At 44.5% G+C, this 25,840-nt stretch overlaps 1 protein-coding gene across 1 annotated transcript in view; it reads right to left on the minus strand.

Moving 5' to 3' along the window:
- ANO2 (anoctamin 2) overlaps window positions 1–25,840 on the minus strand; it is a 1,564,866-nt gene that overhangs the window by 1,400,620 nt on the left and 138,406 nt on the right. Inside the window, exon 2 of the mRNA XM_069228438.1 lies at window positions 11,056–11,237. Within this exon, the coding sequence (XP_069084539.1) occupies window positions 11,056–11,237 (182 nt within the window). The remainder of the gene's footprint in view (window positions 1–11,055; window positions 11,238–25,840) is intronic.

The raw sequence follows: 25,840 nt of genomic DNA on the forward strand, positions 1-25,840 counted from the left end.
GCATCAGGGCCCTTGGTACTAGAAGTACCAGTTACCAGGGACTTATCTGAATGCCAGGGTGTGCCAATTGTGGATACAATGGTACATTTTAGGTGAAGGAACACTGGTGCTGGGGCCTGGTTAGCAGGGTCCCAGCACACTTCTCAGTCAAGTCAGCATCAGTATCAGGCAAAAAGTGGGGGGTAACTGCAACAGGGAGCCATTTCTTTACAGTCACCCATAAGGTAGGCCCTAGGTAGACCCATGGGCAGGATGCAATGCATTTAAAAGATAGGACATGTACTGATGTGGTTTACATGTTTTCATAGTGAAATACTGCCAAATTTGTTTTTCACTATTGCAAGGCCTCTCTCTCTCATAGGTTAACATAGGGATTGCCTTTAAATATCTTTTAAGTGCAGTTTCCAATTGGAAGCAGATAGAGATATGGAGTTTGGGAGCTCTGTACTCACAGTTTAAAACAACATATTTTGGTAAAGTTGTTTTTTAGATTGCCTGTTTAAAAATGCCACTTTTAGAAAGTGGGCACTTTCTTGCTTAACCATTCTGTGCCTCTGCCTGCCTGTGGAATCCACATCTGGGTCAGACTGATAGTTGGGCTGTTTGTGAATTCCCGTTAGACAGTTACACAAAGGGACCTGAGGAATGTCCTGCATATACTGATAAGTCTCCTGGGTTAGAGTGGGAGGAAGGACATTAAAGACTTCATCTGCCAGTGCCTGGGCGTCCTGATTTGCTAAGTGGTGCCAAATCCAGTCCCTGAGCCCTTAGAAGTGAAAACTGGCAACTTGCGGGGGACAATTCATGCACATCAGAAAAATCGAAGCACGGCCTGTCCTGTGGCTGAAAATATGACAGCGTCTGCCTCGCGGCTGGAGAAATGACGCAGTGCTGTTCTCACCACGGACTCTTTGCACATCGAGTCAGAAATTCCCACACATGGATCCTGGGCGCCATAGTCTTCAACATCCGCACACAGACCTGAGGCTGCGCACCCGGAATCAATGCATGGCCTCCCTTGTGAGAAAAGAATCGACCCACGGCCTCTGGTGCGAGTAAAGAACCGACGCACGACCCCACTTGTGAGTAAGGAATCAATGCACTATCGCCCTTGCGGCTTAATTTTTGATGCATACCAGGTACTTTGTGCTAAAACAACGCATCCATTGATTTCTATGGATTAAGATTATTTTTATTTTTAAAATTCATATCTTTACCTATGTATGTTGGATTTTTGTTGTTTTTGTCTTGTTTAATTTAGATGAATATTAGCTATTTTGCTAAACTGGTTTGGAGTCCTCTTGTGGTGTTTTCACTGTGTTACTGTGTGTGTTTTGTACAAATACTTTACACATTGCCTCTGAGATAAGCCTGACTGCTTGTGCCAAGCTACTAAGAGGGTGATCAAGAGTTATTTGAGCTTTGTATCTCACTTAACGCTGACTGGAGTAAGGGTCCCTGCTTGGACAAAGTGCAAACTGACTGCCAACCAAAGACCCAATTTCTAACACTGAGAAATGTTGACTTCCCTTCAAGAAATTAAGCCCGAAGGTACAACTTCCAACTGGGTTGAACCTGGGTTCTGTGTCCGCTCCATCATGGTTGGCCTTCAAACTCACCTGCTACTGGTCAAGCACAACCAGATGAACATGGTTGGTGCTTAAGGCTTTTTGGCACTATTTCTGGTGCATTTTATGGGATTTTTGTTGTTTTAGTATGAATTTGTAATGCATCAGATGAGATTGTATCAGCAAGGCAGAGCTATACTGGGAACTAAATGTGAGACATTTTTGCAACAAACTCAAGTGAGGACCATCATAGGCTGAGCTGGCATTTCAATTTTTCTTTTTTTAAACTACAGGGAAACAGAAAAGACAGCAAATCCAACATCTGAGCCATCTGGTCTAATTAGCCTTTTTAGCTGCCTCATCATCTCTAAATGTTAAATACACATATGTCTAAAAAAATATGCATTAATGTTCAAGCATGAACATGGGCCCTGACAAAGTGCAGGGCCGGAGAGATAAATACCTCTCAGTCTCTTCCATTTAACTGCCTACAAATGCAGACCAAGGTGATCATTGTAATGCTTGAATTAATCTCAGCCACTGAAAGATATCTGGCACCATAAATATTAATCTATCTGAGATTATTTGTTTTATGCCACTGTGCACTCATGCATTGACTTTGGCTAATGCCTAAGGAAGCCTGTGGCAGGTGCACTGAATCACTTACACAGACAAAAACTTTATCTAATAACTTCCCTTTTCTACTACACCTAGTTATGAATCTCATACAGCAGTTATGATTCCTGCATATTCCCCCAATGAATTAGTGGATAGAGCATTTAAGGACGAGATTAGATAGGGACTAGCAGAACATTTCACATTAAAGAAGGGCTCTGCTGGAAGTAACTCCACACTTTGGTGGGTATTTAATGTCTATAATAGAGTAGTAGGAAAAGATCATCTTTTGTGTGGTATTACCCCATTTTGTGCATTATGTTGCAAAACCCATTATGTTGGCTATCGATCTATGTGCACTTTAACCCCTCCCAACCAGTGGTAAAGTGCTCTCCATTTTAAACATCGTAAAATTGGCATAAAATGTAATTGTCACATTTAATTTATATATATGTCACTAGTATATGATACAACCTGTAGCTAGGGCAGGTAAATTAAATGATACAAGTGTGCTGCAGTACTCATTGTGCCACCCCTTGTAGTAGCCCTGTAAAGCATGGATCCAGGCCTGTCACTGCAGCATGCGTATGCAGTTTTAAACTGCTATTTTGACCTGTAAAATCACCCCTGGGACATGCCTAAACTTTCCTTTGTAATATCTGTCACCTCAAAGGTAGGCAGGTAGGCCTTACTGCCCTATAAGGCAGGGCACACTGTATTTAAAATTAGGACATGTAGAAATTAATGTTCCATATTACTATCCTGGCAGTGAAACACCCCGCTCCCCCCTTTTCACTGTGGCAAGGCTAGCTCTCTCATATGAAACCACTTGGTACACTAGATAAACTTATAGTGCTTAATTTCACTTTGGAAGCAGCTAGACAAATGACTCAGTGACTCACCTTGATGGTAATTTAAAATCCATCTAATGGTAAAGTCAAATGTTATATAACAATTAAAGAAAATAAACTTTTAGAAAGTAGTCTCCTTTCTGCCTAAAATCAAAAGGGCTTTCTGACAGTGTCATCTATCACTTGACTACTGATGCCTTTTCTGTGGTGAGATGTGTATTGTTCCCAGACCGTGGACAACGGGCCCTGAGAGTGAAGAGGGAGTTGGCCTAAGGGTCTGCGTTCAGTCCATCCCTGAGCTTCAAAGGATGTCTACCCTGTCACTGCCAATGAAAGCCGACACTGAGGCCTGCTTCTCTTTTGTCTTTCTAGTCAGGCTGACTCCCAGTCCTTTTGGGGGACGGGCTGCCCAGAACTGCTTTAGATAAAAAGAACTGAACCACAGGCTATCATGAGGCACAAAAGTAGCATCTCCAGAACTCTTCTCAGGAAACTGCTGGACCTGTGAATACTCTGACAGCAGACTGCCCACTGTCTTGAAGAAATACTGGACCTGCTTGTCTTGAACCAGTACCTCAGAATGTAACCTCAGAATGTACTATTTCTTGCCTAACTTTAAGCTTCCCCAGACTCAACAAAGAACATTGATGCAGACAACCTTCTTCTATGACCTTGTTGGATTTGATGCCCAGCATCAATGCCAACAACCTTTGGCGATGGCATCACCAGATATGACTTGGAGCAGCACCAAATCAACAGCTTCACTCTGAGACCTCGCAAATGGCTCCCCGTTTTAAGAGAGTCATTCCTCAGATCACGCTTGCCTCGCTGATGACTCATCAACAACCACTTTTTCCACAACAAACTTTCTAAGCCAGAAGCTAAACTTTACACTGAGACGAACTTGGTCCCCGGTTCCAACCAGTGATCTATTGCGATTGACCATGCCTTTTGGCTTCTGACTTAGGGACTGATATACATCTGGGCGTAGGGGAATACTCCATTACAAACGTGATGGATATCCCGTCCACCGTATTATGATCGCATTATATCCTATTGGGGTTGTAATACGGCGGACGGGAAATTTGTCACATTTGTTATGGTGTATTCTTTCTGCCCAGATCTAAACTAGGTCCTTAGTCTAGCACAATCAGATCCCTGCGGTTGGCACGTATTGCTATTTGGCACTATTTTCAACTCAACCTTTCAAAATTCTTATCTCTGGCTCTGCTTATTGGATTTGTGTCATTTTGGTTTATTATGTATTAAAATATGCTCTATTTTCAAAATCTCCTAATTTCTGGTGGAGTGTTTTCACTTTATTACTGTTTGTGTACTGCATACATACTTTACACATTGCCTTTTAGTTAACTGTGGCTGCTGTGTGCTACAGCAACCAGGTGGTTGAGCACAGGCTTAACTAGTGACTATGGAGATTTACTCTGGCAAAGACTGTGATTATTATACAAGGTGGATACTCACCTCCCTCAACTAATACTCACATTTTTTTACAAGAGGCCTCTGTAGCTCTAGACAATCAGGCATGTTATGACCCTTAGAGAACAGTTTACATGCACTTGGCTGAAAGCTGAAAAGACTAAAGAAACATCACATATGAACACATGACAGTAAACTCTTACTACTGGCTCGGATGGAATTGCTGAAATTTAGGGAAGAAGCTGATTGTGAAGTTAAGTTCCTGGGCAAATATTTACAGGCCAAGCTCTATGGCAGCTTCACACGCCCCTGCTGTACACTTGCTAGACTACTAAATCCTCCAGCTGCATCTAGAGATATTTCAAGTATACAATATTCAGAGTGGACTAGGCATGGTATGACTATGGACATATTCTCCACTTTTTCAGATTGTTATTGAGCTGAAAGAATAGATAAGTTCAGCCTTCCAGACTATTTTTACGAATCCATGCTGGCATGGTCTGAGCTCCCTCTCCCCCAAGAAAGAGCCCCCTTATTTGCCCCTTACAGTTGAAGAGATTATAGAATCAATTAAGTCTCTTTCTGGTGGGAAGGTACCTGATTTGGATGGAGTAACAGCAGAGCTTTATGCGTTCTCAGACATCCTTGCCCCTAAGCTCCTGGAGGGTAGTTGTGAATCCCATGAGGAAGGCAAGTTATTCCCACTTTGTGGGAGGCAGTGATACCAGTTTTAATTAAACATGGTAAGTCTGCAGAAGACTGCTTATCATATTGTCTCCTATCTCTACTAAACCTCAACATAAATATATTTGTGAAAATAGTGGCTGGATGAAAACATGCCCATATGGAAGATATACTGTTACCTGATTTATCAGGGTTTAAATCCAGTAGGTCGACATTGAATAGGTTAGATACATTCTTTGCAATTTTCCACAAGGAGGACTTTGAACTTCCTGCTAGGGCAGTGTTGCTTGATGCCCGTAAGGTTTACAACACTTTGTCACATAGGGATGGAGAAGCACTAACACACTAACAGGCTGCATAGCAATATTTTATTCAGATCCTACTTCTAGGGTGAGAAGCAAGAATCAATAACTGCCTACCCTCTCCCTTTCCAATCACATGTGGCAAGGGTGCCCTTCATTGCCACTGCCTTTTAGCTTGAAGCCTACCAGATAGTGCAGCCACCTAGTTGGTAAAGACAGCTTAGGGGCATTCTGCAAGCAGACCTAGGAATGCATTCTACCCATTGCTTACCATTGATTTTGTGCTTTATAACTCACATCTGCTTGCTTTCTATTTACTGGCTTTATTTTTTGGGCTGTCCAGCATGTCTTTGTCCCTCCCATCGAGCATAGCCTGTTTGCTGTATTCTTCCAAGAATGCTCACTTTCTGAGAACAAGCCTTTACATGTTGTTCTTATCTTGTCACATTTGCTGTGCACTCAAAGACAGAGGTCAAATGTCAAGCTGACTCTTTTAAGGGAGCTTGGTGTTTACTTTTCTTTTTCTGAATTAAAAGTGAGAAAATTTACCAGACAATCTGGGGATGTGAAAGAAAACATTGTTTTTCTAGTGAAACAATAACATTTAAAAGTCTGTAAATGAACTGTGTAAATATTCCAGAATACATCAGAATTAGGAAAGCACAAATGAAGCACATTTTTTGCAAATCTCAAGGGTGGTGGAAACAATTACTTTAATACGATCAAAACAAATCAATACACTAGATGATGCCATTTCTACACATTATTTTTTGTGTGCTGTATAGTTTTATCAATAAAATGGTATGTCTGTGCAAATGTAATGGTCATTTAAATTGAAAATGTGCTGTCTGTAATGGCAGTGCACTACTACACCATGCATACTCAACGTAATGTCACGCCACTCTGTGACACTCTACTCCACTCCTGTCTATGCCACTCAACACCACTCTATTCCACTCCACTACAGTCTATCCCACTCCATGACACTCTACTGTACTCCAATGTATGCCAGTCCATGCCATTCTAGGTCACTCTACGACACTCCACTCTATGACACACTTTACAACACTCTACAGCCCCCACTCTATGACACTTCACTTTAAGACACTTCACTCTACAACACTCCACTCTATGACACTCCACTTTATAACTTTACTCTACTCTATGCCACTCCACAACACTTTACTCCACTCTATGACACTTTACTACACTCTACGACATTTTACTTCGCTCTGTGCTATGCCACTCTACAACACTGCATTGTACATCACTCCACTCTTACACTCTCCTTCATGCCACTCTGTTCTATGGCACCACTCTACAACACCCCACTCTTTGACAATCAATGCAACTCCACTCTACTCCTCTGTATGACGCTCCGCAACACTTCACTCCATGACACTTTACTCCACTCCATGCTCGTCCACTCTAAAATCCTCTACACCATTCCACACCACTCTACTCTATGACTCTACATGCCACTCTACAAAAGTTTACTATAGTGCACTCGACTCCCCGACCCTCCACTCTGACACTCCATGCTACTCCATAACCCTCCACTCCACTATATGCTACTCCACTCTACGGCACTTCTCTCACCAACACTGTATGACACTCCATGCCACTCTCCTCTACATCACTAACTTTTAGTTATGCTGAACAGTTGTGACAGCGGTGTACAACATGGCTAAAACACATGGCAAAGACAATAGCCCTAGCATAGATGAGACCTATTGGTTTTGCCAATGCTTGTTCCCATAGCAACTGAGACACTCATCAGCATATCAAAAGAGAAAGATCAGCATCGTATAGCTGGGAGATGTTACCTAGTATCACTATATGCAGATGTCATTGTATTGTATGTCAAAGACACATTCTGCAACCTTAACCAACGAAAGAGAGAAACAGTGAGCTTTGGCAGTTTTTCTGGACAACAGATCAATTAAAGTATTTCACAAATGATTCCCCCTGCCTCAGGTACAAATAAAACTACTATGGAATTTCCCCTAGTATTGTGCAAGGATCCAGTTAGATACTTGGGTGTAATGATTCACTGTGACCTAGGTTTGGGTGTTTGGGAAAATTAAGGTATTGCAGTCCAGAAGATTAAAGATCAGGTTGATCACTTAACACATTGTTGACCTCTTTCGATGGACATATTACAATACTGAGGATGGTACCCAGATTACTTTATCTATTTGTTAACATACCGCTGCCTCCCTACAGGGTTGCTTGCAAAACTATACACCATTGATAACTACCGTTGCCAATACGGTGGCACATCCACATCTGCACTCTGATGTAGTTACTTGTACAGTGCACGTCTGGCAGAGGTTGGCAACTTTGGCAGGATTGCAAACGTTTTTCTTACCTTTGCTGTCCGTGACTAATAACCCCCTTTTTTTTACTCTCATATGAAGCTAAAGCTCAAGGTTAACTGATAGGTTGAGACATGAGACACTGGGTGACTATTTTGTTGAGGGACAATTCATCACTTTAGAAAGTTCTAAACCAGAAAGTTGGTAGCACACCAATTGATATTTCATTTATAAACAGCTCAAAACACATACTGAAGGAAAGATTCCTGAGCTTTCCAGCCATGTTACCAACTCTACCTGCCTTTACACCAAATCATTCTCCTATAGCGCCACAAGTCCAGACAACTTAATAAAGTTGTACAATGCGACAACTGAGATAAAACACATGCTAAAAAAAGGTGGGAATGAGACACAGGTATGACAATATTGGATATTTGGAGATCTTGTTTCTACACAGAATACACTAATGTCCATCAGGTATGAACGCAATCGGACAAGTTGTTGACCCCGGAGAGTACTCCACCTAGCATGTACATGCCCTCCTATAGCCACATTTTGGGGAAATATATCCAACACTGTGCCCCATTTGATAATGACACAACTGACCCTGTACCCGCTTGTGGCATCACTGAGCTTTGTTAAAGATACCCCAGAAGCTCCCACAAATTCAAAGCAATTGCTCTCTTTCTCGTAGACTGAAGGATAGCTATAAGATGGGAAGAGAACCTCTTCCTTATGTAAAAAGGTGAATGGTTATTTATTTCAATGATGCCTCAACTTTGCCATCTACCTCGTGCTTGAAAGATATCTGGGCATCCTTACAAGCATATGATTTAGACAAATAGTATGGCATGCAATAAAACCGCTCCTTCTCCATTACCCTCTTCTATAATGCAAATGATAGGGTGGCACTTTGTAGGAAAGTACCCTCTTTCTTGGCATGGTTACTCCCATTTTCTGCCTGATGTCAGTGTGTTTGACTGTGTTCACTGGGATCCTGCTAACCAGGACCCCAGTGATTATACTCTCTCTCCCAAAACTCCATATTTCACCCACAATGGGCACACAGGTGCCCCCCTTATAAGTCCCTAATATATGGTACCTAGGTACCCGGAGCATTGGGGTACCAGGGGGTCCCTATGGGCTGCAGCATATATTTTGCCACCCATAGGGAGCCCATGTAAAGGCTTCTGCAGGATTGCCATTGCAGCCTGCGTGAAAAGGTTCAAGCACCCTTTCACTGCCATACACCATGGTTCTTATAAGTCACCCCTATAGCAGGACCCCCAGCCCTGAGGGCAGAGTGCAAAGTACCTGTTTGTGAGGGCACCCCTGCACTAGCAGAGGTGCACCCACAACCTCCAGGACCATTTTACCAGACTTTGTGAGTGCGGGAATGCCATTTTATGCATGTACTGGACATAGGTCACTACGGGTGGTGGACTGAAGTGGTCCTGACGGTCCTCTCTTCCAGCTGTCCTACTTTGGTGGCGGTAAGACCTTGCCTCCCCAAGCAAGACAGTACTCCCATGCACTTCATCTTTTGAAGCTGCCAAGGTTTGTTGGCAACATTCATCCAAGTCCTTCATGCATCTTCTAGTCACGGCCACCAGCATTCTATCCTGCAACACACAGCTTCTTGAGTGGTTCTCCTGTGGTGTGGGAACCTTTGTTGTAGTGCTGTGTGGGCCTCTTCTGCAACTTTCTTGTCCCCATCCGGTGTGTGCTGCCTGGTGTTCTGTGGGCTCTCTTTGTTGCTGAGGGCCCACTCTAACTCCCCCTCCTCGGTAGAGTCCACCTGGTGCTTCCTTGTCCCAGGCACTTCCGCGTGCTTTGCATGTGCCAAGGCTTGTTGGCAGACTCTGACAATGCAAATCCAACTGCAATCCTCCATCCGGCGTTAGACATCACTTGCACCCTCCAGAAACCCAACTTCATCTTCTTGGGTGCAGTACTGTCTTTTCTTCTCCACCTGTGGTTCTCCTTTTGCACCTTCATCCATGTTAGCAGGGGCTCTTGTTCTCCTGGACTCTTCTGTGCTTCTTGGACTTGGTCCCCTTCTTCCACAGTTGGTGTCATGCGGTCTCTTGTCGGTTTTGCATAATAATTATTCTCATTTCTGTGTGTGTTCTGGGAAAGTTACTGTGATTTACTCCTTCTTTCCTGGTCACTGGTGGGGTTTACTTACCTTTGGGCTTTCTAAGTACTCCCAGCTCCTCTCTACACACTACACTTGCCTAGGAGGGAGACCGACTTTCACATTCCACTTTCTTAGCATATGGTTTGTGCTCCCCGTAGACCCATTTGTAACTAATGTGATTTGCACTAATTGCACTGTTTTCTAACTGTTTAATGCCTATTTCTGCATACTAGTGTATATAATTTGTTTATTACTTACCTCCTAAGAGATTATAGTCTCTATGGTATTTTTGGTATTTGCGGCACCAAAATTAGTATGTTCTTTTATTTGTGTGAGTACTGTGGGACTACAGTGGTATTGCATGAGCTTTGCATGTCTTCTAGATACACCTTGGCTGCTCATCCACAGCTACCTCTAGAGAGCCGGCTTCTAGACACTGCCTACACCACATTAATAAGGGATAACTGGACCTGGTATAAGTTTTAAGTACCATAGGTACCCACTACAGACCAGGCCATTCTCCTACACACTCTATTTCTTTTTCACAAAATCTTCAATAACAGTTTTATAATTATTTTCTTTCACATAACGTATGAAGGTGACACCCCACACTGAATATTGCCGTAGATTTATAAATAATATAAATATTTTAGGTTGTGCTATTACTACTGACATGACATTGATGTATATTAATATCATTTTACTTGTTCACTCATACTATTTTTTTTTTAAAAGAACAGAATTGAACTAATTTCCAGATGTTCATCGTTAGGTAGGCATTTGAAAAGAAATACCCACAAAAACATGCATTTGCTTCTGTTCCTTTCGTGCAAACTGTAGAGGAATCTGCTGTGATGTACAGTGGCAGATCAATACAGGGTGGTGCATTGAGTTGAGCACTTGCTAGGACGTGAGTTCGGTAGTATGGCCGACTGAGCCTTTTATCTGTATGAGGTCAATGAAAGAACTACCTTTAAAGCTGGATAATTGTTTCATATGTTAGCTGTACTGCTTAGAAACGCAAACTTAGCCTGCGAAGAATATATGAAACAAAATTAATCATTGAACATATTTGTTTGCATTCCTTACATAAGAGCTCAGATCGTTCACTAAAGTAAAGGACATCTGTCTCTTACTCACCGAATTATTTTGCTCATCAAGGCAACCAGAGGATTCAAAGGCTCCATTGACTCTCCCTAAGTGGGCTGCAGGCAGGTATTGCGTCACAGTCAAGTACTTCTGTCGGGGTGCTGAGGAAGGTCCTTTTGCATCTACTCCCGACTGCAGTCCAAAAGAGGCACGTGAGGAAGTTAATGGAATATCTAAAATAAAAACCCACATATATGGAATATGAGCCCAATTTTCGTTACATTCCAGGTGAAAGTATAAAAGGTTAAAAAAAATACAAAATTATTATTAAACCAAAATAGCATACAAATATTGTTTCATGAAATGAGACCTGCTGCAGGCCCCGTTTTATTGGTTTACCTCTGGACAGTAATTCACAAGTTAATATTGTCACATTATCTCAGAACCAGGACGACTTCAATTTTGCAAAAAAAAAAATCCTTGCCCAAATGATTAGTCGTAACAGTATTTCTCCATCCAGGACAGTGACTTTCACAAAGCCTTAAGGGCAATCCAAAAAGTGTTCTTCTCTCCATAACTCCAAATTACAGCTTGAAAAGATGTAATTTAGGATCCATAGCTCAGTTTTAACTGATAAAGCACGAAACATGTTTAAATCCATTTAAACGTGTGAGAAACGACTTAGCAACATGAATACAAGATTTTTCACTTAGCAACAGGGAAATTCCCAGGTGAGTGGTCGGACATACTGAAGGCAAACGTTGTGAACATTCAAACAGTTTTAAAACTTAACTTCACGTAAATGATACGCATGAAAACCTTAATACTTAGGTGCCATATTATGGCCACTACTTAGAACCTAATGGCTTCCACACTTGGGGCCAGATGTAGCAAAGGGTTTTACCCATTCTGTGTCTATTGGAAAATGTGTTCGTACATATGGCCCCTTGATGTGGTGTCGGTGGTCATGCTAAGTACAGTAGGCCTCCTGATCTCACCTACGTGGGAGCGTATTTCCCTAAGAGTCAAATAGGCAAACATGATTGTTCTAGCTTCTTCCCCACTAATTTATCGCTAAAAATAAAGGCCCTCATTATGAGATTGGTGGCAAATGCCACCTACTGCCATGGCGAAGGCCGCCAACATACCGTCGCCGTGGCTACCGACCGTCCATGGCATTGTGACCGTAGACGGAATCCCACCAGAAGGCTGGCGGAATTCCGTCTACGGTCATGGCAGCGGACGGTGGTAAGGTAGCGCCATGCCAGCAAAACACCGCCTACCGTATCATGTTCCATGATATGGCCTGGTGGTGTTTTGCTGGTGGATGCTGCTGCTGGCAGCAGCGCCGCGTCCCGTCTCCTGCCAGAGGACCTCCTGCATGCAGGTAAGTCGGGTGCTCTGACAGGAGAGGGGGGTGTTGTGTGCGTATGTGGGGGTGTGTGTGAATGTGTGCATGCGTGTGTAATGCGTGTGTGCATGAGTGGGTGTGAGTGTACGTGCATGTTATGTTGTGAGATTGCGTGTGTGCCTGGATGTATGTTTGTGAGTGTTGCTGTGAGTGTGTATGAATGTATGAATGCGTGGGTGAATGTGTGTATGCCTGTGTGTATGGGTGTGTATGTATGTGCGTACATGTGTGTAAATGTGCTGGGTGGTCGGGAGAGGGAGTGGGAGGTTGGGGAGGACTCTGGGGAGGGGGAGACCCCTATCAGTGCCAGGGAAGGAATTCCCTGGCACTGATAGTGCCTACCGCCATGGTTTCAGTGGCGGTACGGAAACCACTGAAACCATGGTGGTGAGCGGGCTCAAAATGCCATGGGCGCCCTAGTGACGGTCGCCGGGCTGGAGACTGTAGTCTCCAGCCGGGCGGTCGTTACTGCCGTGGCTGTCGGTGTGGTACAAGCCAAACCGCCAATGTCATAATAGTGGAGGTAGGTACCGCCAGCCTGTTGGTGGTAACACCTCACTATACCACCGACTGCCGGGGTCGTAATGACCCCCAAAATTACGTACATAGACTGTCATGCCTTGCAAGGTCACTTGTGCAAAAGGGTCACTGAGATCACATCTATAGTGTATTCTGCTCTGCTTACATCCAATGGTATACAACATAGGTAGGTCCAACCTTGTGACTAATCAGTCTGGTATAGTGGCCCAAGTTTCAAATAAATGGCTCTAAAACGCCTGTAAAACTATCACAATGTACCCACTTGTGGTGCTCTAGGGGTGTCAACAGGGTGATCAGATTTTGAAAAGAAAAAAATGGTACAGGTTGGACATAAAAGTAGGACTAAAGCCTTTAGTCTCACATTTATATCTGGCCTGCCCTGTAAGTGTGTGTGTGTGTGTGTGTGTGTGCGTGTATACACACACACATACATACACAGAGAGGGCAGGCAGCAGAAGTATTTAAGGCTCTATAGGTGCATGTGAAAGGAGAGCATACATTTCACTTCTGATTTGCATGTGACCAAAAACCGGGACATTTATTCCAAATTAACAAAAGCGTTTGCAGGTTGTCCTGACCTTTGCTCCAAAAACTGGGACATTTATGTAAAATGAACAAAGTGTCATGACACCAGGACAGTCCTCTGAAAACCGGGACTGTCGGGGAAATCTGGGACATCTGGTCATCCTACGTGTCAATGGATGGATCACTATATCCAAATGATTATTCTCAAGGTTGCACATAGAAAGCTTTCTAGAAGCCCAGATCTGGAAGACCTGTATGTGTACAAAGTGAATACATGAAAGAGGTTTTGTGACACATAGCTTTTTGTCCTGAGGAAACCCTACTAATTAAATCTTTGGTCAAAACCTTGAAAGTACCACAGGCGCAGTCTTACGAAAGTTATTTGAATAAGAGCAATATGCATATTGGACTTGAGTCTTTTCCTCAAGGCGGACACTCTTGAATGTAGATGTGTATATTATTGTACAGTTCACATCACTTTCACTTCCTCAGTAGTAACTTTATTGCATGATTACTTAAAATCGTTGCAAAAAAATGAAATATAAAAAATAATACACAAAAAAGCAAAAATATAATTAAAAAAGTATGTGTAAAATGCGCAACCAAAGTGCAATCCATCATGGCAAATCATTGTCTACCTATGTGTAAAACAAAATAGAATGAATGACATCATTACAAATCATCCACTAGCAATATATGAGATAATGATAAAAATGCACTACTGTTAAGAGGTCTCATATTGCAGTATTGACAAAAATTACTGAAAAGTAGTAAAGGACCAAGATTAAAACATGTAGTCTCATTACATACCCTCATTACAAGCCACCTACATGATCAACACACATGTGTTTTCCCTGTATACCACATAATTTAGGATGCAGCAAGGAGGCTAAACTGCCCTGTGCAAGTCCTGAATAAAATTAGGTAAACAATAAAATCAATAGTATATGAATATTGTGCACTTAATTATTGAGACTCAATTTTCAAGCGGCAGCGACCCCAGTCACTTATCCATGCTGATCCCTTGCCTCCCAGAGAGTCCTGCCGCTTTTGGCAAACAATTCACCAAAGCAGGCAAGTTCCATAGGGACTACCACTGTAAACACATACTTCAGGGCCTCTTTACATGTTGTTAACCCATGTTTCAGAAATAAAGGCTTTAGTAATGTGCGTATCTGTAAGGCAAGACCCGGACAGCAGCATATGAGATGGACAACTGATTCTGTGTGATAGTTACACAAAGTACATTGTTTCTGAAAGCAATGTGGGGACTTCTAATGGCATCTAGTCTCCCATGCGGGAAGAGTTAAGAGCCGCATCTGCAGTATGCTTCGGAACGCATGGGCACCCATTGCCGCCTTAAGATATGGTTGGCAGCTGGTGTCCGCATGTGACTCCACCAGACTGTCAGCTCCTCCAACATTCCTGATACAAGCAATGTCACTGTCCCTTGAGACCTCCACCCCATGCTCTGTCAGGATCTTCTTTAACAGGGCCGTTGTTATGAGGGGGTCTTGAACATAAGTTGAAAGCAGATCAAAACATTCATCTGCGCTCCTTAAATACCTGGCCCAGCTGCTTGAATTGTCTGTGAAAATTGCTTTCTGAGACCCGCGCAGACTGAAAGTGTTGTCCCTGAAAACTCAGAGATAGAACTTGATTACATCCTTTTTACATTCTATCTCCTTCCTCACCAAGTCAAATTCCAGATATATCACTGTATGCCTAGTAGGTCTTGGAATCTGAAATATTTTCTTGTAGGCTATTAGATGGCAATTCTCTAGTAGAGCTGTGAGCCTGCCAGGGTATGCAAGATGGCCATAAACAATTATCGGTAGTAATTTGGCCTTAATAACTTCCCTGATTGCCCCTGCACTGGGAGATTTAAGCCGCTGATGGAGTTTGGACAGGGCATTGGTAATACTTTAAGCTTTCTCTGCCAACGATGCTGCCTGTTTTAAGGTTTTGCAAATGTCTGATATCCAAACTCCAAGGTATTATTTAGTTTCCATCCTTATCTTTAGCGTGCTGAGGTTCCATTGCATCATCTGTTTTTTTTTTATTAGCCACTGAAAATCAGGACCATAGTCTTAGCCGCATTTGCCCACAAAGCATTTTTTAGATTATAGCAGTGAAGTATAACCAGACCCCTTTTCAGCCCTATCCAAGTCTGGGTGAGCAGAACCAGGTCATCAGCATACTGAATTATGGGGAGCATTGTTTGACCCAGTTTAGGGTGGGAATGTATTCCCTTTAAGCAGCTCTGCCCCCAGGTCAGCGGTGTAGAGATTAAAAAGAGTGAGGGCGATAACACAGCCTTGTTTTAAACCCCTGCTGTTGTAAATTATGTCTGTTGCAAGCATTTGAAATATCTTAATTCACACCCATGTGGATGAAGGTAAAGCAGTTATGGCTGCCAGCAACTTTTTGGGTATCCCCCAGTCAGTAGTTTTTTTCAAAGGTTATTACATTCAACTCCATCAAAAGCATCACTGTAATCTATAAAGCAGGAAAAAAGTGGAGGGGACCAAAACCTTGTGTGCCTTGGTGCCCAAGTTTGAAAGAGCAAGTACATTATCTATAGTGGAAGAGTTGGGTCTGATACGTGGGTCTGATGTTATGTTCCGTCATCCAGTTTTCAAGCTCTTGTAAAAGAACTTTTGCGAAAGCCTTGCCATCCACATCTAATAATGCTAATATCCTATAGTTTTCATGTCGAGTAATGTCCCCCTATTTATAAATTGGATGCAGGATCGACCCTTTCCAGGCCTCCAGAGCCACAGTGTAGGAATTCATTGAATAGGGTTGTCATGGGCTTAACCCAGAAATCACAATCATCCTTGAAGATGCTCCCCAAAAGGCTGTTTGGTCCAGGTGCCCCATCACGCCGGATACTCCTAAGGATATTTTGTACTGACTCAGCTGTAGCCTTAGGGGGCTGTTGTCAAGGCTGTCTAATACACATTGCAGCACTGAAATACTTTGAGCATCTGCATAATCTGAATCCACATATAGTTTTACCATGTGGCTCTCCCAGTCGCAAGCAGAGACTACACTGTCCTTACTGGTAGAGGTATGAATCAGGGTGTTGACATAACCCCAGAATTCCATGCTATGCCTTGGCGACAGCAGCGCATGTATTCATATCCAGCGTTTTTCTGTATCCTTTGATTTTAGTTTCCAGGTTATTTTCTTATGTTCATTCTTTTCCAGCACCACAATGGCTTCCGCAGAAGTTATTTTGTTTTCCCTGTGTAGTAATTCAGCCTGCTGGCACACTTTTTTGCTGCACCTAATTTTACAAATGTTGCAAGGCCTCCTAAGTGTCTTCCAAACAGATTTTTCTTTTGTGTGGGAGTCAGAGTTGTTAGGAAGCCAGGAATGGGTAGAGGTTCAGTCGACTAGATTTCCTGGAAGCACAAAATGTCAGCGTTATTTAAAAACTCCCTGGTGGTAGGACTCACAATGAGAGAAGACAGGGCTGCCAAGTTCCAGCTTACTAACCTAATCATACTTCTCATAGTTTTGAAATGTGATCCTTCATGGCTAAAGATGCGATCTTCCATTAGTAGTCAGGACAGCGGGAAACCAATCCCAGTTCTACAGACCTTAATCACTATGTTCTATTCTCACATCTGCGTGTTGTACAGCGCCAGTGTCCCTTGACAGTTGTATAGTAATTATTTTGTCCATCGTCAAAGGACCTATCACAGGTGTTCCTCTCAAAGTGCTGAATGGTTCTTTGTCTAAGTGTGGCAATTGTTTTCTCATTGATAAAAACAAAGTGATATTTTTATTTTTTCCCGTTTACTGGTTGATATGCCCCAACTTATCAACAGATCACCGTTTTCAAGAATCCTTTCACTAATGTTCTGATCAGACCATGTTGTCAATGTAGATTCTCTCTGGCTTATCCAGGCGTAGACATTGGAACAGATGCAGGATGTTGAACCTATTGAGGAAATCCCCAGGCCCTCATGTTGCATATAGTGGGGTAAAAATTAAAGCAGGCCTTCCAGATTTCCTCTGAGGCTTTATGTTATTCAGGCTATTCCGACTTAGTTTTACATAATGTGCCTGCGTATGGACAGGCCCATATGTACACAGGTGCTCCAAATTACCTGTATAATCTGGTGGCTAATGATTTCCCCCTTGGTTCAAATCTTGCACAGCATGGCCTCTCTGGGGGGGGGGGGGGAGGTTACCTTCTGCGAGATTCCCTGTTGCTGTTGGCCCCAATTTTGATACGTAAGGAGGTAGCACATCTGGCATGAATCGCCTCCTATATAACTCGTCGCTTTATGTAGGCCAGCTCCTTATACTCACTGCCTGGTAAGGTAGTAATGGGATTTATGTCACTTGCTTCACTGTAGAGCGTCATCGGTAAGGCATCTCCACTGCACCTTCTCTGCACAGGCAGCTGTACTCTATTTAACTGGGTATTTGTCTGATGGACCCCCACGCTGCTGGCTACCGGGGAAGATGCCGTCTCCACATCTGTAGTATCGATGACTTCCTCTTTGGAGAAAAAAAAAAAAATTGCCTTTCGCTACTTTTGGCCTTGGGGCGAGCAACCTGAGCAGATGCCTTCTTCACATGTCCGAGCTGCGGTACCAGTGACTTCCTCATTAAAGAGAGACCACCAGATTGCTTTTCGCTTCCTTTAGCCTTGGGTTGTGCCGCCTGAGCATATATAATTGTCTGGGCAGTATATGCTGAAGGCGATGTTGACTGGGTATCATACCCACATTCCTCATTGCTATCAACAGAGGATTTTGAGCCGCCTGTTCCTCCACATATTCAGCCGCAACAATTGATTTAGGGAGAGGACTGGATACAAGACGTGGGGAAGGTTTTCTATGGAAAATTGGGTAGCTTTCAAGCCACCAGGAGTTGCCCTCTGGAGCATTTACATTTTGCCCATTGAGACTCAATCTATTCTTTCTTTTAGTGTTTTAAGTGATTTCTTCAACTTCTACTTCTGGCACATTGTTAACTGTGTGTTTCGGTTGCTTTCAGAGACCATCCCACCTGACAGGTAGTTGGTGACTTCTGTTACCTGCTCACTTAACTCATCTTGTGCAGTGACCTCTCCCAGAGGAATCGTTATCGTTAGTAGTTCATTAGTTTGAGGCAAGATAGATGATGTAGTACCCATTCATTCTTCGCTAGTGTTGTTTATCGTAACTATTTCACCATTTTCTGTTGTTTCTGTGATCGTTGAATCCCCCTGATTTTTGTCAGACATCAGGCAGCAATGTTTCCTGCTCATTTCTTGGGTGGTTTTACAACAGCTGATAAATGTTGCTAATACCTCAGACAAAGTAGCTAATTTGTCTATTATTGCATTGTTTGGGCTTCTAGCTGATGTACTTCCTTTGTTCCATTTATTCACCCAGTTGTCCAAATTCCGGGTTCGTTTATCCAGCTTTCTGTCAATCATGAGAACACTTTGAGCCAACATATGTGTTAATTCCAGGTGAATCTCTAATTTAAGCAACTGGCCGGTAAGGGCTTTGACGGCAGCTAAGAGGGAAGCATTAATGGTATTTATAATAAAGTCTGATCTGTCACCTCCCGCCGCCACCCTACAAGGGTAGTGTTCCCCTGCAGTATCAGCACCAAGTGCATCCCCCATCTCTGCTTCCCCACTGTGAACCTCATTTCTGAGCTCTCATGGTGGTTCAGTGAACTTGTCCCAGAGCCCCTGCATTGGATTTCGCAAAGGGTGGAGCAATTCTGACTGTTGCCTGGGGCTCCTTGTACACAGAGGTCATCTGATTGGGAGGGGGGGCATCTGATGTATCACTGCTTCTACTACCAACTTTTGTGTACTTGATGGAGTGGCATGGCTAACGGTCGGCTGACCATTGTTGAGGAGATTTCAATTGTCTCTAGATCGTTATCCACTCCAATTGGGCTAAATGCTGGTCAAGGCCCGATGGTATGGCTACTTCGGCTTTTTTCTACTGCTGTGTTTGCCAGCTCTAACAGTTCTGCAATAGTTGAAGCATCCAGGCTCAAGCCTACAGCACTGCTTGGTGAACTTCGCTCAAGTCTGGGCTCTGGCGAGAGTGATATTAGCAGATTTAATTGACCAGGCTCAGAAGTCAAAAGGGTAGTCTTTATATCCTGGCCAGCCAAGGGTTTAGTGTCCTCACCTGCCTCACCTCTTGCTCTCGTAAAATAGTTGTGTATGAAGGTTTTTTGCTGTTCGTCAGGCCTGGACAATGTAACCCTTTACCCTTGAGGCCGTTGAGGCCCATCTTGTGCTCCTTATGCCCCTGTGGCTGATTAACCTCGATTTCATTTCCATTTCATTGTCACTGTGGGATCCCATTTTCCCCAAGTCAGCCACGGCCCTCATCGCACCTATCAGCTCTGTCCAGCTTCTTCTTCATCTTCTTTCCAAATTTCAGCATTTGCTGATAACTGGACATTGCTGGCACGAATGTAAGGCTGCTTCACTGCCATAAGCCGCCTTCTCGTTTTATTAAAGACTCTGCGTGCAGTAAAGATTCTGTGGGCCAACGTCCAGTTACCCCCAAAAACCGAGAGACCACTCTGTATTTTTTGTGTCTTTGATAATGATCTCAGGGATTTCAGTGTTCTCAATGCTCTTGGTGCACTTGGTGCACTTATTGAGGCCAGTAGGTAAACTATGGGCGGTCCAGGCACAAGCCTTTACTCCTGGGATGGCATTTGTCCACGAGCAGGACTTCTCCAAAAAGAACTTTATGTGCGGTACCAGGTCAACTACTCTCTTGGGTTATGTTTTCCGGGTGGCCTCCATTCAACACCGATAAATTATTTGGTACTTGGTAAGTGATGCTTGGTAGCTGGCAACCAGCACCCTAAGAGTGCTGCCTCTTTCCTTACCTAATCCTTCTTGTTCTCCTTCCCCAGATGCTTGGGTTGGGGGGGTCACAAGCACTTTCTAATCCTATTCGCAAGACTCCTCAAACATCCAAAGGTCGGGAGTCCATAATCAAGCAATTGCCAAGCTGATGCAGACAAGGACACTCAATAGGTCCACTCAATAGGCTGGACGGGCTGTAACAAGAAAGGCTCAGTAAAGCATGGTAATGTGTTGGAAGCAAGGGGGAGGAGGGGCAGTGCATGAAGCAGTCCTACTACAAGAGCAAGCCGCACCAACACAACGCTAGCTGCTTCTGACTCTCCAGAGGGAATCGCGACTCTGAGCCTGCTACCCTCCTAGTCATGCACCCTGTGTGACAGGTTAACAGCTTGGCTGCTCAGATGCTAACAGCACAAACTGCTCCAGTGCCCCCCCTGAGCTCACCCCAAGGCACCTGATGCTATCCTAGGCACACCCCCACCGCCAGAAGACCGTACCGCGGTCAAAAGACCGCAGCGGTCATTCTGGGTTTCCCACTGGGCTGGCGGGCGACCGCCGAAAGTCCGCCCGCCAGCCCAGCGGGAAACACCCTTCCCACGAGGACGCCGGCTCAGAATTGAGCCGGCGGAGTGGGAAGGTGCGACGGGTGCAGTTGCACCCGTCGCGAATTTCAGTGTCTGCTAGGCAGACACTGAAATTCTTTTTAGGGCCCTCTTACGGGGGCCCCTGCAGTGCCCATGCCCGCAGTCCCCGCGGCACCCCCTACCGCCATCCTGTTCCCGGCGGGAGAACCGCCAGGAACAGGATGGCGGTAGGGGGTGTCAGAATCCCCATGGCGGCGGAGCGCGCTCCGCCCCCATGGAGGATTCTCAAGGGCAGCGGAAAGTCGGCGGGACACCGCCGACTTTCCGTTTCTGGCCGCGGCTGAACCGCCGCGGTCAGAATGCCCAGCGGTGCACCGCCAGCCTGTTGGCGGTGCTACAGTGGTCGTTCGCCCTGGCGGTTTTTACCGCCAGGGTTAGAATGACCCCCATAATATCCAAATTAAAGAAGTATCATGAATTTCATGAATAAGAGACTTCTTTCAGCAAAATGGCCACTACAAAAAAGAGAGCAATTGTCCATGAAATTAGAAAAAAAATAAAAAATAGCACATTTCTTCAACAAATATCAAGAATAGTCTACTTGTAATAGGCACAGGAATCATTATGCCTGGACATGATATAGGGCCTCATTACGCACACAAGGGAATTCCCGTCGTGTTCGGGCTGGCGGTCTTTCCATCGCCCGCCAGCCTCCTGGAAAACCCGCCGGCCGTAAAATGAACTCCCCGGCAGGCCAGCACACGGAGACAGTGTCTCCGCCCGCCTGCCTGGCGGGGAACATGGCTGCAACATTGAGGGCGGCTCCATGAGAAGCCGCCGACCAATGTTGTTGTGCGGCGGGTGCAGAAGGACCCGTCGCGCATGTCACTGCCCGTAAACCGGGCAGTGACATGCACGACGGGTGCCTGCCCCGAGGCCCCTGCACTGCCAATGCAAGGTGTATGGGCAGTGCAGGGGCACCCCCTCCGCCAGCCTTTTCCTGGTGGGATATCCCACCAGGAAAAGGCTGGCGGCATTGGAAACATTATCCGTAGGGTAGCGCAGCTACCCTGGCGGATGGTATTTCCTCCCACAGCCAGGCTGCCTGGCGGCGGGAGCATGGCGGTGGGTGATGGCTGCCGCTGGCGGCCGTCACAATGTTCTTTCTATGTCTTAAGCCGCCACTGCCGGCATGGCGGGCCGAGCCGCCAAGTTCGAAATGAGGGCCTTAATCTCACTTTAACTGACCTCAATGTAACATTTTTCTGTTACATTACTCATTGTAATGTCAGCTCTTTTGGCAGTCCGATGATGTTTTACTACTCACACCCCTCATTTCCTGGATGTACTCTAAACTGGTTACATGTGCCTTTATAATATTTTTGATGTTAAAGCATCAAAATACCTTAGAGTGCCAAGGAGGTATATAAAAATTTTACCAAATAAATCTGAGACACAGAATTATTTTTTACTACTGTGAGTTAAGCAATGATTATTATTCTGCTCACTGCTGTTTTTTTAAAGAAAAGTTGACTTTCTCCTGCTACCCTTATGACAGAGGGCAAGAAGAGGAAGCAACATTACACTTTGGGTAGTTGCTGTTGGAGAATTGTGGCTACTCACTTGACTCTTGATAGAGGGGCTCACCATTGCACATCAATAAACACAAAGAGGGTCATTCTGACCCTGGCGGCCGGTGGCCGCCAGGGCCACCGACCACGGGAGCACCGCCAACAGGCTGGCGGTGCTCCAATGAGCATTCTGACCGCGGCGGTTCAGCCGCGGTCAGAAGCGGAAAGTCAGCGGTCTCCCGCTGACTTTCCGCTGCTCTTTGGAATCCTCCATGGCTGCGGAGCGCGCTCCGCAGCCATGAGGATTCTGACCCCCCCTACCGCCATCCAGTTCATGGCGGGAAAGCCGCCATGAACAGGATGGCGGTAGGGGGGGTCGCGGGGCCCCTGGGGGCCCCTGCCGTGCCCATGCCAATGGCATGGGCACGGCAGGGGCCCCCGTAAGAGGGCCCCGAAAAGTATTTCAGTGTCTGCCTTGCAGACACTGAAATACGCGACGGGTGCCACTGCACCCGTCGCACCTTCCCACTCCGCCGGCTCGATTACGAGCCGGCATCCTCGTGGGAAGGTCGTTTTCCCCTGGGCTGGCGGGCGGTTTTACTGGAACCGCCCGCCAGCCCAGGGGAAAACTCGTAATACCCGCCGCGGTCTTTTGACCGCGGCGCGGTAATTTGGAGGGCGGGATCCTGGCGGGCGGCCTCCGCCGCCCGCCAGGGTCATAATGAGGCCCAAAATGATTTAAGAGAGGGTTTTTAGAAAAAAGCAATAAAAACAGAGTTAGCTGGCTTCCAATTATTTAAACACAAACAATTATGCAGAGATAAATGCATTTCAAGACTAACTAATGTTCAGTTAGAGACATTCTGGACCCAACAGGCTCATTCCCCAAGTGGTTTTAATGGGAGGATAACAAACCCTTTCTTTTATAAAGGAGAGACAACCTTTGACATTTTACAGTGTGTAAAAGATGAATGTAAGGTTGATAAAAACAGGAAAGCAGCAAATGCCTGTTAATTTATGGTATTCTTCAATACAGACCCTTTTGTTTCAGACACCACCAAACTCCTTACACTTCCTACCACCCAGTGCCCTATGGGTGACTAGAGGCTCAGGTCTGTCATTATAAGAATGGAAAAAGAAAATCTCCACACTACCCTGTCCCCAGATGTTCAAGCTTTCTAAAATAAATTATAATTCATTTTGCGACAAACAAGTGCATGTTTTAAACAATTGTTTTAATCAAGAACCAGGCATTCAGCTTTTAACAGTATACTATTTCCAATCTGTACGTTACAAAATGATTTCTAGTATTAAATATTACTGTACATTGTTGTGTAAAATCAAATCCTGGCCACAACTCAGTGTTAATATCAAACAGCAAAAATATACCTGTATGAATGCAATATGGTGACTAATACAGAGTATTATTATTAAGGCCAGCATTTCAGATCAGTATCCATAGCTGTGCTATTCTGAATACATTGCAATATGGGTCTCAGGCTCAAAGCATGCATAAGCCAGCCTGGTGACCAGATGGCCCAGGTTGACCTGTCAACCAACATGCCCAGGCGCCATGGCAGCTGACCAGGATACTCTTGCTCACAGCCACCCACTGTGTGTTTGCCTCTGGGCTACCACTCTGGTGCCCACTATGGTCATCTGGTCATTCTGCTGCACTTCAAGGGATCGTGTCCCAGTCCCTGCAACTGGCAGCACAGGGGGAGGCTTGTGCTATACAGAATGTGGTGGAGTCCACCTCCCACATCCAATCATCCTGTCTCTCCCACCGGTCAGAGCCAGAGTGATGCCAAGTTAGCAAGGACGCCCACTGAAGAAGACAAAGACTTGACTCAGAGGATGACTTTCAGTAGATTGCAGCAAAGTAGGTGTTCTGCTACTAATGAAATCCTGACCCAAAATCAGCTAGTCTATGAATGATTTAGCACCATAGCCCCTCAAACTGTTTCTGGGAAACAGGTTGGCGGGTTATGAGAATAATGCATAATTCATTCTTGATTAATACAAACCTTCTGATTCGGTTCGCCTTGATCCAGTACAAGAATTTCACCTCTAGTGGCACAATGCAAATGCCCGCGTTCATCCTTCTTAATCATGGCCCTATTTCTGAAAACTAGCAAAATAGAACCAGAGCCTTATTTCATCATTCCTAGCTAAAGAATTCAGGTGACCAGCCTGCTTAGAACATCTTATTTTTTCAAAGTAAATGCTTCAGATCCCCAGGACCCTCAGTCAAGACCATCAACGGGGTGCCAAGAGGCAGGAACTAGGACAGGCAGAGGTTCGCCTTGTGGTAGACCACCAGTTTGATCCCAAAATCCAACTACGAGCTTCTTAACTGTAGCAACTTTAATATATGCTAGAATAATCCCAGCTGCTTGCACCAGAATTCCACTCCAATGGATCCTCGTTAAGGTTTTCAAAGTGTACAGGATCCAATTACAGTGTTCCAAAAGAGTCTTGTATTGTTGTTTTTCTTCACTACCTCCCTGAGTTGGAAGTGGGTAATTTGTGAGCCTGCTGTATTCCTGGGATGTGGCAGACATTTATCAGGCTCCCTCTCCAGAATCCGAAAAATTCCACAACCAATTTTGAAAAATTAAATGAATAAAATGACACCAACATAACAAAAAACCAATAAGGGTAAGGGGAGACTTTAATTTTAAAAGATTAAAAGTAAGAAAAAAATAATAAATGCAGAGTGCAAATCAGTGGTCACTGTTCTTAGTTGACCAGGACTTATGAGCAATTTTACTCTGACCACAATGGAGCGTGGATCAGAGACACCAAGCAGGTGTTACCTTCATCCTCTGAATGAAAGTAGAAATCCTCCTGTATGTTGTACCTGCCTAAGTCCTCTCAAGGTTGGTGGACGAGGATCCGCTGAAGCCATTGGTTTTGACAGGAAAAGCTCCTAAAGTCAATAAATCAAATTTTTATGGCCACCATATTGGGTGTGTCGTAGTTTGACTCTCGCTCTAGACAAGACTGCTGGTTTAAGGATGACAGTAATTATGTTTGTAGACGACTATGCCAATCCTTCAACAAATCGCAACTGTCATCCCAACCCCCCCGGCTCACAAGCAGACCCTCACTAAAAACCGAAACAGTCAAATTTGATTTTTGACAGCCTTTACTCATGGACTCAAGAGTGTGATATCTCAGGGAGTGGTGTGGTTAAACGGAGATTACCTCTTTCTCACATAAACTCAATGTCTCAATCAAACACAGGCAAGGAAGAAGATACAGTAAAGTTTCACTAGGTTTTATTTAGCAAAACTGCAATCTGCGACAAATTGCATGGGCTTCAATGATTAGGATAATTAAC

Source organism: Pleurodeles waltl, chromosome 4_1, assembly GCF_031143425.1.
Source record: "Pleurodeles waltl isolate 20211129_DDA chromosome 4_1, aPleWal1.hap1.20221129, whole genome shotgun sequence".
Lineage (NCBI taxonomy): Eukaryota > Metazoa > Chordata > Amphibia > Caudata > Salamandridae > Pleurodeles > Pleurodeles waltl.